This window comes from Egretta garzetta, unplaced genomic scaffold, assembly GCF_000687185.1.
Source record: "Egretta garzetta isolate BGI_Z169 unplaced genomic scaffold, ASM68718v1 scaffold154, whole genome shotgun sequence".
Taxonomy (NCBI): Eukaryota; Metazoa; Chordata; class Aves; order Pelecaniformes; family Ardeidae; genus Egretta; species Egretta garzetta.
The window spans coordinates 6,676,645-6,691,130 of NW_009259600.1; the positions used below are offsets into that span (position 1 = coordinate 6,676,645).

General features: G+C 38.2%; 1 protein-coding gene across 15 annotated transcripts in view; it reads left to right on the forward strand.

Annotated features, from left to right (window-relative positions):
• The window catches only part of RIMS2 (regulating synaptic membrane exocytosis 2), a 345,182-nt gene that overhangs the window by 277,902 nt on the left and 52,794 nt on the right, over window positions 1-14,486 (forward strand). For 5 of the 15 annotated variants that reach the window (XM_009638379.2, XM_035893819.1, XM_035893821.1 and 2 more), the window contains one exon: window positions 6,832-7,073. The exons of the other annotated variants lie outside the window; for them this stretch is intronic. In XM_009638379.2, the coding sequence (XP_009636674.1) occupies window positions 6,832-7,073 (242 nt within the window). The remainder of the gene's footprint in view (window positions 1-6,831; window positions 7,074-14,486) is intronic. 15 annotated transcript variants of the gene reach the window in all.

The following is a 14,486-nucleotide window of genomic DNA, read 5'->3' on the forward strand; positions in this document are numbered from 1 at the left end:
GAGAGATGTTCACCTTACAGGAGTCTAATTATTGTTTGGATAAAGCAAGGAGAGGAAAATTATCTGTGTTTTTTGAATGACCATGGTGTCCTTAGATTTGGGGGTGGGCCTGTTGTTTGTATTTCTTGTCCATGGAGAAAGACTAAGTCCGTGTATTTTCCTAGTTTATCCTTTCTTGTTGCTGCCTGTTGGATTGCTTAATGTATAGAAAGAACGGGCAGTACTGCCCTATACAGCAGCATAGGATGCCTGCAAAAATCTTAATGAGGTTCCTAAAGCTGTGGGACTTCATAATTGCTTTTTATAGCAGAAACAGCTTTCAGGGGAGTCATTGTCTTTAGTTCCTCCATCCTATTCTGGTTGGTTTGCCACATATTGTAAATCTCAACAGGCATGATAAAGCATAAGGACTCCCAGGTGTCAGAGGGTTTTTTTTAGTTTACGTTTTGTTTTCTTTTCTTTTTCTGGTCTAAACAAAAGGTTCCTGATGAAATTTGGCACTTACCATACTAATCAGCCTGTTTCTATAAAAAGTTTCTGTTTCCGTAGGCAAGAATCTGACCAGCTAGTGAGATGCTGTCCAACTCTGCAACTGGTTCAAAAGCTGCAGCCAAAGACTGCAGGTTTTTAACTATGGAGACAGGATGAGACTTTCCATTTTGTACATATGAAACAAGAAGGGTTCAGTGTGTCTGCAACTGCTTCATGGAAAATATAACAGCAGCCAACAATATTATCAATTAGTTCTAAAATAAGTATTTTCTTGTAAGATCAATAAACACCTTTTAAGCACTAAGAAGTCAGTCAGAAATTGGGAGAGGTTGGATGAAGTTTCTGACTTGTTTTTTACTTCCTAACGCCCAAAAATGTTGACTAAACAAAGTTGGGTTTGTTTTTTTTTTTTTCCTGGAACCTGTTTATCTAGGATCTGGAGCATTTGCCCACATGACAGTCCATCTCACCTGGTGCAAGAGTTACCAGCTATGCTGTTGTATATAAAGTGGTTTCAAATCAGTTTCTCTGCCTTTAGAGCAGGATCTTTTTGCACCGTGAAATCTTCCCTCTCTTAACCCAAACCTCACAAACAGTTTCTTTCCTTCTTGGTCAGATACTGAGAAAATGGTCTGTCTAAAGCAGGAGATACCAAGACTAAAGCAAAGATCTACTTATGAGACCTACTTTTCTGCCTCCCTTCTATAAGCGTTTCCTTAAGCACTTTACGGTATTCCCCTTTGGCTATGCATCAACTCCAGAAGGGATCATTTTCCAAATAGCCAGTCTTAGGCATTGTATTTTGGGAGAGTTTCTCTGCCAATGTTTTCTAATCTTTCTGTAATTCAGCACAGATATTGACAAACTGGGGAGAAAAACAAGGTAGTTTGTGATTACCTGCTGTAGTAGGAGTCTGAAAACCTTGACGGCAAATTTGATTCCAGAGAATAATTGCACTTCCTCTTTTGAAAACAAGTAGGTCTCTGCAAAGAGATCTTAAAGATTAATGCCTCTAAGAAATCCAGAAACGTAGCATTGCATTTCCAGAAGGCTATGAATGAATAGCAGTTTTGTACTTGCTCACTCATTTAATTTAAAAGCATTCAGAAAAAGCTTATGAGCTAGAATTGGCCTGTTGAATATCAGAATTTGAAAACGGTCTGAGATTTGTAGTATCATCAAGGAATTTAAGACTATGTCTATACCAGTAAGCTAGACAGGGCCAGGACATAGTGTTGATCATCCATATTGTTTAAACAGTTTGTGTCCTCCTTGGCATAGCTGCATGGTGGACACACCAATAAGGTGCCCCTGATTTAGCCCAGGCACAATTCAGGAGAAATCATGGGTGAGGGTCTGTTTCCTCTAGGCAGCACACCTGAGAAAACCATGTTTGGGGGAGGCTGTAAGCTAGCTGTGTGTATGCAGGCTGTCAAGGTCAGAGAACAGCGCCATTTTATTAACTACTATAGGTGTGGCTCAGTGGTCTTCAGTGACAATAAGGACCATATTAAATTTCCTGTCATAGGTATCTGTCAGTCTGACTCCCCTCAGCTGGCTAGTATGATATATTTTTAATAATAACATCTAGTTCTTAGGGTTGTTGTACTCCACCATTGGCTTTAAAGTACAAATATTTATAGACATCTTATTCAAATTCCTTTTCTAATGTCTTATGTTTCTCTTGTTTGTTTTGAAGAACTTTCTGCTTTAACTTTGAGAATGTATTCCTCTAAAATTTATCCATAGTGTAGGGGGCCACAAACAGTTTAAGTTAAGAAAATGTACTGTAAAATACATACAAAACAGACATGTCCAGCTTGATCCTGCCCATCTGGAATAATAATCATTTGGGAAAATATAAATATGCTTAAAACCTGTTTTGAGTTTGCTTTAAGCAGTCTGTTTTAATTGATGATCAGATTTCAGGGTTGGTTTTACACTTAGCTGTTATGAGTCATTTAACTTGCTTGAATAGTCCCTCTGCTTGTTTGTGATGAGATTACAGAGGAATATTGTATTTTAGGAAGGGTATATAAAGATATTTCTCACAACTGAGAAAAAGTAGAAGACACAGTGATTGCAGCTGAAGGCAGAGTAATCTTTCCTTTTTCTCTGTTCACTGGAAAATTCTGACACTGGAAGCACCTGACTAGAGTTTCTAGCCTACTTTTACACAGAGAGAGACCAGTCTGCTGTTCTCGGTGTCCTCAGGTAGTTTCCTGAATTTAGGGGCAATGGAGGAAGGAATGTTCCCATGCGAGCGTTGCCCATCGCCCTGTTCTTGTTGACCAGTTGGTCCCCATAAGCCAAAGTCAGTGGCCTGGCTGTCACCTTCACCCTGCCGTTGCTGTAGGCTGTGGGCTGCCATGCAGCTGGAGTTGTGTGGTGATTTTGTTCTGGTTTTGATTCTACTAAGGGTGATTATCACAGCATTATGCACATGTGATTGGGACTAGCATAGTTAATTCTTTAATTTGGAGGGTTTTTTCCCTCCATCTGGCTGCATATTCTCTTTACAGAGCATATTTTTAAGATGAATGTCTTAAAAGGCACCTTGAGAACCCCGTTTTCAGTACATATCTATTCCTGGACTCATATAATATCATAAATTACTTTTATTTAATGTCAGTTTTAAAATATTGTTGTACATATTTAACTGGATGTGTGTGTGTGTGTGATTATGTTTGTGTATATGTACATGTAAAGAAAACTTCATGTATAAGTAATTTCTGTTTCCTGTTAAGAGAAAAGGTTCTAGGATTTACTTTTCATTTACTCTCTCCATCTTCTATTTCTGTTACCTCAGAATGAAACTAAACCTGACATACAACACCCTATTTTTCTGGGAATAATCCATTTCTGGCACTATCAGAAGACAGCCTGGTTAGAAAGATAGCTTCACAGGTCAGGATGCCAAGCATCTACGAAGAATAACTGTGAGTTAGGGTTTGGATAGCCAGAAAGGGTTCAGAGTGCTGATGAAGGGCTTGGCTTGCTCATGGCCAGTGCAGATTTACTATGAGGCACTATGAGCCACTCAGAACTCTCCTAGTACTTATTTCTCAAATCTTTTTTGGTGAGAGAGGAATTGAAGAAAAACAAGGCTGTGACGGATTTCTCAAGGAGCTGTTTGCTAGTTGGGAGCATAACAAAGATGTCTTCTCTGCTGCTTTTACAGAGGGCAACCCCCCCCCAAAAAACCCTTAATTAAAGCAAATGTTTTTAGAACTGTACTGGAAAAAAAATAGTTTTGTGAATGAACTTTCAGTATAAGTCATTTGTAATAATACTATGTAGTATAGCCACACAAATCTAAACCTAAATCCCTTTTTCCTTACTTGAATTAGCTTTCCTACTTTTCTCAGTCAGGCAAAAGAACGTGGTTGAATGAATTCTACCTCATTGCTGGCAGGTGTAATAGCAAAGCTTCATTTTGTGATACAGAGCCTTTAGGCAGCAGCAGAGGAGCAAATTTTTGTAATGCATCGTGCTTTCATAGTTACCTGCCTAGTGAAATTACAGCAACTTTGTTTGCATGCCAACCTTTTAAAGCACATTGATTTCTTTAATAAGGGTAATTATTGTAATCCATTGCACTTAAGTAGAATTATACATCTTGGGAAATGACACATGAAGCACCTCAAATGCACATTCAACTCAGGAAATGGGAATTTTCTCCTCAGTGTAAGCTTTATGAGAAAACAGCACATTTCTGTTTTCACTGCTATGACACAAGACTTTTCCTAAAATGTTAATATCATTTGTAAAGCAATGCCATAATTATTATTTTCTATTAGTAAATACGACGGGAACCCACTGATTTTCTGGATATCATTCTTGAAAAATGGATCATTGGAATAGGTTGTTCTGCAAACAGTAAAAACTTTACTTCCCCCATCAGTCTGTGCTGTGCAAATGAGCTCCCATGTGAAATAACAGAGATTCAGTAATGACTTATACTACAGTCTTTCCTCAAAGGGGCATTCATAAGATCTCTCTCCAGGGATCTGTTTTCAAAACAGTTTTAGAAACTAAATAGCTCTAGTTTTCTGCTCCTGTGTAAAATTTGAACTGATTTTTAAAAATACTGAAAAGAGAGAGAGTGGAAAGACAACACAGACACTTTAATCATAATTCCTTTAAAAACGAGGGTTAAAAACAGCATTACTGGATAAGGGGGTCTAATTTTCTGATTCCTAGAAGAATTTTACATAAGATTAAGTTGAAGATACTAGCTCTTCCCAATGCTGTTCTTCCTGGATCTCTCTAGCATTTCTTACATGCAAGATAGTGTTAAAGTTGAGAACTAGTTTCTGTGGCATCTCCTTTCTGTAAAACAAACCTTAGAGGTGTTTGAAAGAAATACAGCATGTGATATTATCACCAGATAAGTAAGTTATCATAGTGCTAAAAAGCCCCAGAAATACAGATCCATTTTTTTTTCTTCCCTGCCTTCGTCTTTACCCACATCGTATCCCACACTTTGCTTAGTGTCAAATGTACCGATGTGAGTCAGTGCCTACTAACATAAAACAACAGAGAGAGTTAAAAAAAATATATGAAAAAAATTTCAGGCTATCACTGTGTTTCAGTCTTTTGTTATTGCCTGTCTAGGCAAGGCCACTACGGCTTTCTCTCCACTTTGTTTTGTGCCTCTCCATCTCTTCATCCAAACTCTCATTTGTATTTTCCCTTATAACTTCCTTTAGAAGCACACCCAATATTTCTTTTTTACTTAATGGCAGAGGCCCATTTCTTCTGTAAAATAGCTCTTACGCTTTCCTCTGTGTTGTGGCTTAACTCCAAGCGTTTTGTGCCTTCATCCACATGCAGCTGTCAACTAAAGAGCAAAGCACTTTATGGGTACCTCTCAAATATCTTAAATAGTTGCAGCATTGTTCCAAGTCTTATGCCTCATCCCATTTTCCCTCGAGTGAGTGGGAAGAGATCCAGTGACCCCTTTGCTTTTGAGGGCACTGCATTAACTCATAGATAACTTTTGTGTGACAGAACATGTATTATAAAAACTTCATAAAAAGCAATGCAACCTTCCTTTTTTGCAATACATTCAGGCCATTATAGGTGAGCAGAAAGGAGAGGGGCTATACCCACCAAAGTTTACTCAAGAGCCATTTGCTGAGCAGTAAAGCTCTAGGAATAGCCTTTGCATGTTTTTGAAAATCTGTTTAAAAAGCAAAAATATTCTTTGCTAGTCTTTATATACTGGTGATTTAAAACATAAATAATTTACCCTGTTTTTCAGAAATATTGCAGTATTTTGTGGATTGTCTAAGACTGTTTCTAGTGGGGACTTTTAAGTGTGATGCACTGTACTGAGCAGAATAATAAAGATCTAAGTTCTGTGCAAGAACTTCACTGAAATAGAAATATTCTCTATGTATTCTCAGGCCTATATGTGCTCCAGAGTTTTCAGGTCTGTATGTTTGTCCAGACCCCTACCAGTTAGTTGTCAGGGCGGAATTTGGATGGGTACTGCTGTCATCACTGTAGATTGTCATTAGTGTGCAAAGGAAAGGTCCCTTAGCCTGGACCACTGGGACACCAGGCCCCCCTGGGGCAGGTTGTGAAATGCTGCAGCAGAGAATTTAGATGCAGCCATGTAGACTGTGTAGAAACAGTCTACAAATGAGTACAAAAGCTATATTGGAATTAAATTCTATTTATCAGTAACAATGACCTAAGTTATATAGCAGCCAATTGCTGTATGAAATATAATACATGCATTTGTTGCTGAAGAGAGGGAGCAAAAAACCTACGGCTGTTCATTACTATGTAATTTCATCAAAATCATAGGATGACTGAGCTAAATCAGATTACTGAAAACATCGTTGAAATGTCTGGATGTTTAGAAACCAGAGCTAGGCTTCAGACTCATACCCTTTCATTCCACTCAGTAATGAATCAAGTATCTGTTTCCCGAAGGAATGTAGATTATTTGTGTGTACGTATGTGAAAAGAAGAGGGGCAGAGCACTGACTGCAGAACTTAAATTTCCCTAGCAAAAAATGTATATAAGGTATACTGATGTATTAATTCTTTTACATGCTTTTGCTGTAATGTGTTTTAAGACAATCAGTAAATAAGAGCTTTTTATTTAAAACAAAATTTTGATGAGTCAAGTATGTTTACAGGAGATCAAACAAGAACCTAGAATGAAAATTGCTCCTTTTTACCTCTCAGAAACCAAACCCTACCTGTGTGAATTAGCTGCTTTTACCCTCCAGTCTCCCGAAACCTTCCATCTGAAACCTGTCCTTTTCTGTCTTCCCTTTTTTACTCTTTGTCTGCGCTGTTTATCCATCCACTGGCTGACAGTGTCTTTACATCCAAAATGCAAAGCAGACAGATGGGCACCTCAGGAAAGAACATGACTAAGAGCACCAGCATCAGTGGGGACATGTACACACTGGAGAAGAACGATGGCAGCCAGTCGGACACGGCAGTGGGCACTGTTGGTGGTGGTGGCAAAAAGAGACGCTCCAGCATCGGTGCAAAGATGGTCGCCATCGTGGGTCTCTCGCGAAAAAGTCGTAGCACATCACAACTCAGCCAAACTGGTAGGAACTGGATTTTTTTTCACCTCTCAAATTATCATTTAAATGTACATAATGTGTATGTATTATGGTTTAATCATTTGGATATCCTGTTGAAGTTCCTTAATCAACAGTTTCCCTTGGAATGAAGAAAATGGTCAAACATCTTTTTTCTCTGGACATTTACTAAACTATTTTTTTTTAGGCAAAGATCCTTTTCAGGTTGGGCTGAGGCTTTTATTTTCTGCTTTCTGGAACCTGCTTAATGCACTAATTCCTTGCTTCTCAGGAGCTACCATGAGCTGCTGTACTTCTGTTTGGGGGGAATCCTTACTGCGAGTTTGTGAAGGGTCACTGAAATGTTGCAAAATTCCTTTGCTTTTTTCACAAATAGTGTTTGCATATTTCCATATGGGTGTTTTTCTCCACATTTGAACATGCAACCCTATCATGAAAAAAAAAAAAACCCAAGAATTTTCCTGAATGAATTGATGTTATATTTTATTACTTTAATACAACTGTTTTAATGCTTTTTAATTCATTTCTTTTCAGCCTGCAAGTGTATTCACTATAAGTATAAATTTTCCTCCTTTCTGTTTATCTCAGTTAAAATTTCGTAAAGAAATATCCTACCTAGGAAAAATGGAGAGTTCTGCCTTGATGCCTAAAGCATTTAAAATTTTATGCATTTTTATCTATTCCTCCTATTTCAGGGAAAATCCATATAATGCACTCTGAAAAGCTCTCATTGTCAATTAAGGAAGCTGTATAGGACACATGTATTTTACATAGAAAAAGATTACTTGTATTTAAATGACTTACATCTGTAAGAGTGTTTAAGCATTTTATATACTTATGCACATATTTATATTTTTATATTTCAAGGTATTTACGTAAGATATATTGCATGTTCAGTATTTAAGCAAAGCTCACATAATGTTGTCATATGGTCCAACATAAGTTTATAGTGTTCAGCCGTGTGTAGTCCCGTCTGAAGGTCTCCATTGTGCTAACCACCAAACATTGACAAGAGATTTTTCAGTTCTCTGGAAAGTTTGCAGTTTATATCATGAAACCAAAGTGATAAGAGTTTTAATGTACAAGTTAATGGAGCAAATTGATTCTTTGCAATGTCAGAAATTGTGGTAAATTTTGTAAGTAAACTTTTGTAGGAAGGGGGTTCAAAGTACCTGGAAAGAGTAAAAGTAAAAAAAAGAGGGGAAAGGAAGGGTAAGCAAGAGGGGTAACAGTGCAGAAGGAGGAGAAACACAGACAGAGAGCAAGGAGCTTGAGTGTGCGACTTAATGTGATATGACACAAGAGAGAATGAAGAAGAAGAGAGGAAAGAATGTATCTAGTGAAAATTCTGAATATCATGCAGACACTGATGACTCCATCAGTAGGCAGGTCTTCACAGCAATCTCCTGTTTTACCAACTCACTTGCAGATTATGGAAATGGCAGTTTCATATACGTTGCTATTTTCTCTGAGTTCAAATGAATGTGAGGCAAAAGATGCAGTCATCTCTGGGAAGTGTCTGGTTGGGCAGGAAAAAAACTTAGCCACTTGCTCACCTAGAAATCTAAATTTTACTCATGTGATAGTACATGGGTATGTAACTGTATTGATGTATTTGGATATCAAGTCAAATATAATGCTCTACATTACTAGTTCTGATCTAATTTGGTCTCTTACTGTAAGAGATATTAAATGAAGCATGTCAGCTCTTTGTATGCTGTTCAAGTTTGTCTTGGCACTAGAGAGAATGTGTGTTGTGTGGCTTGCCTAGACTTGATTTAAATACCATGCTGTCTTAGTTATTTGGGACTTTTAATCTGAAGGTTTTCTCTCTGTTATATCCAATCAGTTGCCCAACAACTGATTAGATGCTTAAGTCAGGGACAAAGGTAAAATGCAACTCTTTCAAAAGTACTCAAGGTCTCTTGACCCGTTGGCTGTGAATGGGCTGTTCTGAAAAACTGTTGAATAAGGAGCTGTATTTCAGTGCTGTCAGAGGTGCAGCACAAACCAGGGGAGCCTGCGTGACTCTGGCTGACACCCCTTCTCCCTCGGCTGCTCCCTGGGAGAGGTCTGTGCCCAGCGCTGGCCTGCGCCTGGCCCAGATGAGAGTGGCCAGTGCACCTCCTCCTGCCGCCTTTGGGAAACGCCCCTCATATATCGGTTGAATAGGGGTTGTTTTGTGCAGCAAATACCGCACACCAGCTCCTGCTGCCCTATTTAACAGCACTTCTGAGGGGGCTTGTCTGGGGGCCACATGTGGCTGCACCTAACAGGACCGGCATGTGCGTCATTGAAATAGTTGGGCCATGCAAGCATGCTGGTCATGCGGTGAGCAAGCCTGTGGGCCCATGTCAGCCCCTCATGAAGCATGTGTATGGTGCTGTGTCTCCAGTGATACGAGGTCATCACCTTGGGGTGAGGGTGAGGTCACACCACAAAGAAGTGTCTTGCATGTCTTAAGCATCCATCGGCACATCTTAAAGAAAATATTGGACACCAGTGTTAATGCATGAATGCCAGAGGTTTAAAGCTTGCAGTTAATGTATTTAATGAAATTATAAATTTCCCTGGTTTATCTCATCATGTTCCTGTTTTCTGATGGTAAGTGCCTGCACAAGGAATTGTGTATTGGTACAAGCATTGATACAAGGGCTGGGATCAAAATGCTAATGTGCTGCAGATGTCCTGCAAGTAGAGTTTTCTGGAAATGAGAGGCAGGGGATACTCAGGTGGCAAGGCACTGGTACCGCATAGAAACTGATCAAAGTGTAAAGGGTTCCTAGGTAGTTTCTGAAGAAATTACATCATTCAGTTGATCAGCTAAGTATCTCTTTACATATCAGGTTTGAAATAGCATGCCGATACGCGCTAACAATACCACTTCTATAGAAAGTTGTGATCATATTTATAGCAAGTAGGCTTTTATAAACTGTGTGCTCATATAGAAATCAGTGAAGAAACGCCTATCAGTGTCACTGAACCTTTTTTCAAGTGTTTTCTAAAGCATAATTGCATTTCAGTGGTTTCTTCATTCATATTTTATAAGTAAATCTATGCCAGAAGTTTTTCTGAAAGTAGGTCATCATAACTGCTTTCAGGACTGTGAATCACACTTACAATAAATGCCTTAAAAGGTCTGGTTTTACTGTCTTTTCAAATTAATGTTATGTTATTTCTTGTTATTTGGCATAATATTAAGAAATTGATACTAAAAATACTTACAACAAAGTATTTTTTATTCTGATCTGTAATTATTTTAGCATATTTGGGTAAGAACAGTTTGGGTTTTTGCAGGTAAAAGGCATGTTGATTTGTTGTCATAGGTGGTAGTAAAAGGAGTAATAATAATAATAATAATAAAAGTATTACTTAACAATGATATTTTGATTTCATTCAGCTATGGCTAGTATATATTCTGTGTTGGAAGGCCTCCAGAGAGAGAATTGAACACACATGAAATATGACAAAAACCTAAATAAGCAATGCTTTTTTTTTTTCCTCAGACATATACAGTCTTAAATGCCTAGCAAATTGCTAATCTGGTAACTCTGCTGACCAAGCCTGTCAAGGGTAATTTATGAGAGTAAAATAATAATTAAAAAAATTGAAAAGTTCTGAGCTCATTAACATAGGCACTAGGAGCTGATATTTTCACATTATCACAGCAAGATAAGCCAACTGTGTTCTCATATCCATTATGTGAAAAGGTCTTTAGTGGTTCTCTGTGGATCACTACTGTTATGGGAAAAGAAAGAGCAGAAAAAATGCCAGTGTGAGGACCATGGGGATACAGAGAACATGAATAAAAATAGATGAGACGACTTGTCAGGTTTGCGGCTTGAAGATGAGTTGAATTTATTTTTTAATTTCATGCTCCTTTTAACAATGTGTATCATGGCTGTGATATTTATTTCCTTTTATTTGATTTAATGAAAATTTTAAGCGTGAAAATATACAGGATCGGTATTTCGTGAACCAATGTTATTTATTTCAAAGCAAATTATTTTAGCATATTTGGGTAAGAACAGTTTGGGTTTTTGCAGGTAAAAGGCATGTTGATTTGTTGTCATAGGTGGTAGTAAAAGGAGTAATAATAATAATAATAATAATAATAATAAAAGTATTACTTAACAATGATATTTTGATTTCATTCAGCTATGGCTAGTATATATTCTGTGTTGGAAGGCCTCCAGAGAGAGAATTGAACACACATGAAATATGACAAAAACCTAAATAAGCAATGCTTTTTTTTTTTCCTCAGACATATACAGTCTTAAATGCCTAGCAAATTGCTAATCTGGTAACTCTGCTGACCAAGCCTGTCAAGGGTAATTTATGAGAGTAAAATAATAATTAAAAAAATTGAAAAGTTCTGAGCTCATTAACATAGGCACTAGGAGCTGATATTTTCACATTATCACAGCAAGATAAGCCAACTGTGTTCTCATATCCATTATGTGAAAAGGTCTTTAGTGGTTCTCTGTGGATCACTACTGTTATGGGAAAAGAAAGAGCAGAAAAAATGCCAGTGTGAGGACCATGGGGATACAGAGAACATGAATAAAAATAGATGAGACGACTTGTCAGGTTTGCGGCTTGAAGATGAGTTGAATTTATTTTTTAATTTCATGCTCCTTTTAACAATGTGTATCATGGCTGTGATATTTATTTCCTTTTATTTGATTTAATGAAAATTTTAAGCGTGAAAATATACAGGATCGGTATTTCGTGAACCAATGTTATTTATTTCAAAGCAGTTAAAAAAAAAAGAGACTGGAAATTCCTGCAATTTCTTCAACCTTGGAATCAAGCTAAGGGTTGGATGACACAAAAGAAATTTTACTTAAGGTAACTTTTACTTAAGATAAGACTTTAGTAAAAGACAAGTACTATAGAGTAGAGTGGCAAGGTAAATCAGACTTTATTTTAATTCTGGTTCCTGTACCTTTTCAGTGCTGCAAAAAATAGCTAGAGGAATACTCCCTACACTTGAGTCAAGCAATCATTCCTAGAAGCTAACATTTGGTGGGTTAGAAAGTTTATGTTATAACCTTCAGGTCCTGATTCCACAGGCATTCTCCCTAGTGGAAAAGCTGGCTTTCTTTACAGAGGAAGATAAAATACAAAATGCAAATCCCAAGCAGCATCTTAACAATGTTTGCTTAGCTATTCATATCTGGAATGCGATCTTTTTCCTACTGGACAATCCTAAGGGAACCAATGATCAGGCTTCCATACATCTGCAGACCCGCAACTCTCAGTTATATTGCATAAATGAGCAAAGTCTTTGCCCTCTTCTGATTACATGACCTCAGATCTCCCTTTCAACTTACATGCACTGTCTCTGGCAAGTGGATACCTGGGTGTCTTGAATTCCCTTTTTTAGCTGACTTTTCTCATTTAGCTGGGAAAATATTTTGTCTTTTCTTCAGTTAGCCAAGACCTTTTGTGTTTGTAGGCTGATTACATCCAAAAGCCTAAGCAGTTTAATTTATGTTTTCTTAGAATCTGAACCACACCATGAACCATACCTACTAAAACATTTCCCATGTGTACATTCAGTCACATGTACAGAATCCAGCACACTCTCAGAGACTGAGTCCCATAATATCTTTGGGTATATGATCACAATAGGTGGCATCTATTAAAACAGATGACAAAAATCATGTAACAGCATGACTTGAGAGTGACCAGTGCAGTAATGCCTGCAGAGATAAAAGTTGTAGGAAAGCATTGGAAAACTATTGGAAAGCTATGCTAGGTCAACCAAGAAATAGACCTATTAAAACCTATTAAAATCTCATTAGAACCAAAACGCTGGGGGTTTTTTTGTTGTTGTTTATTTTAATGACCAAGATAAAGACTGTCCCTCCTTTGGCAGGAAGACAAATTTTGGCAAGATGCCATATGTGGCATGAGGTTATAGGGCTGTAAAAGTAGAGTTTTAGGACAGGGTCTCATCATGTTCTGAGTTCTCTTAATATCCTTTATAATTTTGTAGGGTTAAACTATGGCATTATATTCTTGAATTTGTATTTCTCTATAGATAAAAAAAAGTAAGTTGATTCAGTGCAAATAAACTTATGATTGCCCTTGAGATAATTAAATAGCGTTCATCAAAAATAGACACTTCCATTTTAACAAATTCTAGAGAGATCCAAAGGGTAACCCCAGTGAAACAAGGTTAAATTATTTTGAAATTTTGATATTTTATGGCTACATCTCTTATTAGAAGGAATATAAGAGAAGTTGGTGTCTCAGAGCAAAACGCTTGAATGGGATTTTATTTTCTCTGTGTGTATGTGTTAAAAGCCAAATTTTGGATTGTATATGTTTTGTAGGGTGTTGTAACTACGGCCTAAAGTGCTGTATTCATAAGTAGAATAGTCTCAGTTATGTCTGTCATGAACCAACTATGTAGCCTGTACAGCAATTTCCTCAAAGACTGGATTAATTGAGGGAATCTTTTGGGAACATTGGTCTTGGTCTTGATGGAATTTTACATTTCTCAACTCAAAGTTCAGATTTGTATAAAACCAGTTTTCTATGACACATATAGTACACATATTTCCTGTTGAAAAGAAGATGATTAATCACTTCCAACAGTGGTAACTAAAAGAGAAACTACATTGATTGCCTTTCGTTGTATAAAATGAGATAGAGTATGGTAAGCAAACAAATTACTGAACTAAAAGTGTATTTTATTTTCATAGAATCATAGAATGTTTTGGGTTGGAAGGGACCCCTAGAGGTCATCTAGTCCAACCCCCCTGCAGGAGCAGGGACACCACTAACTAGATCAGGTTGCTCAGAGCCCCGTCCAACCTGGCCTTGAATGCTTCCAGGGATGGGGCCTCCACTACCTCTCTGGGCAACCTGTTCCAGTGTTTCACCACCCTCATTGTAAAGAACTTCTTCCTTATATCTAGTCTAAACCTACCCTGGTTTAGTTTAAAACCATTACCCCTTGTCTTGTCACTGCTGGCCCTACTAAAAAGATTTTCCCCATCTTTCCTATAGGCCCCCTTTAGGTACTGAAAGGCCGCAATCAGGTCTCCCCGCAGCCTTCTCTTCTCCAGGCTGAACAAGCCCAACTCCCTCAGCCTGGCCTCATAGGAGAGGTGCTCCAGCCCCCGGATCATTTTTGTGGCCCTCCTCTGGACCCGCTCCAACACTTCCATGTCCTTCTTGTGCTGAGGGCTCCAGAGCTGGACGCAGTACTCCAGGTGAGGTCTCACCAGAGCAGAGTAGAGGGGCAGAATCCCCTCCCTCGACCTGCTGGCCACACTTCTCCCGATGCAGCCCAGAGTACAGTTGGCCTTCTGGGCTACCAGCGCACATTGTCAGCTCATGTCCAGCTTTTCATCCATCAGTACTCTCAAGTGCCTCTCAGCAGGGCTGCTCTCGATCCTTTCT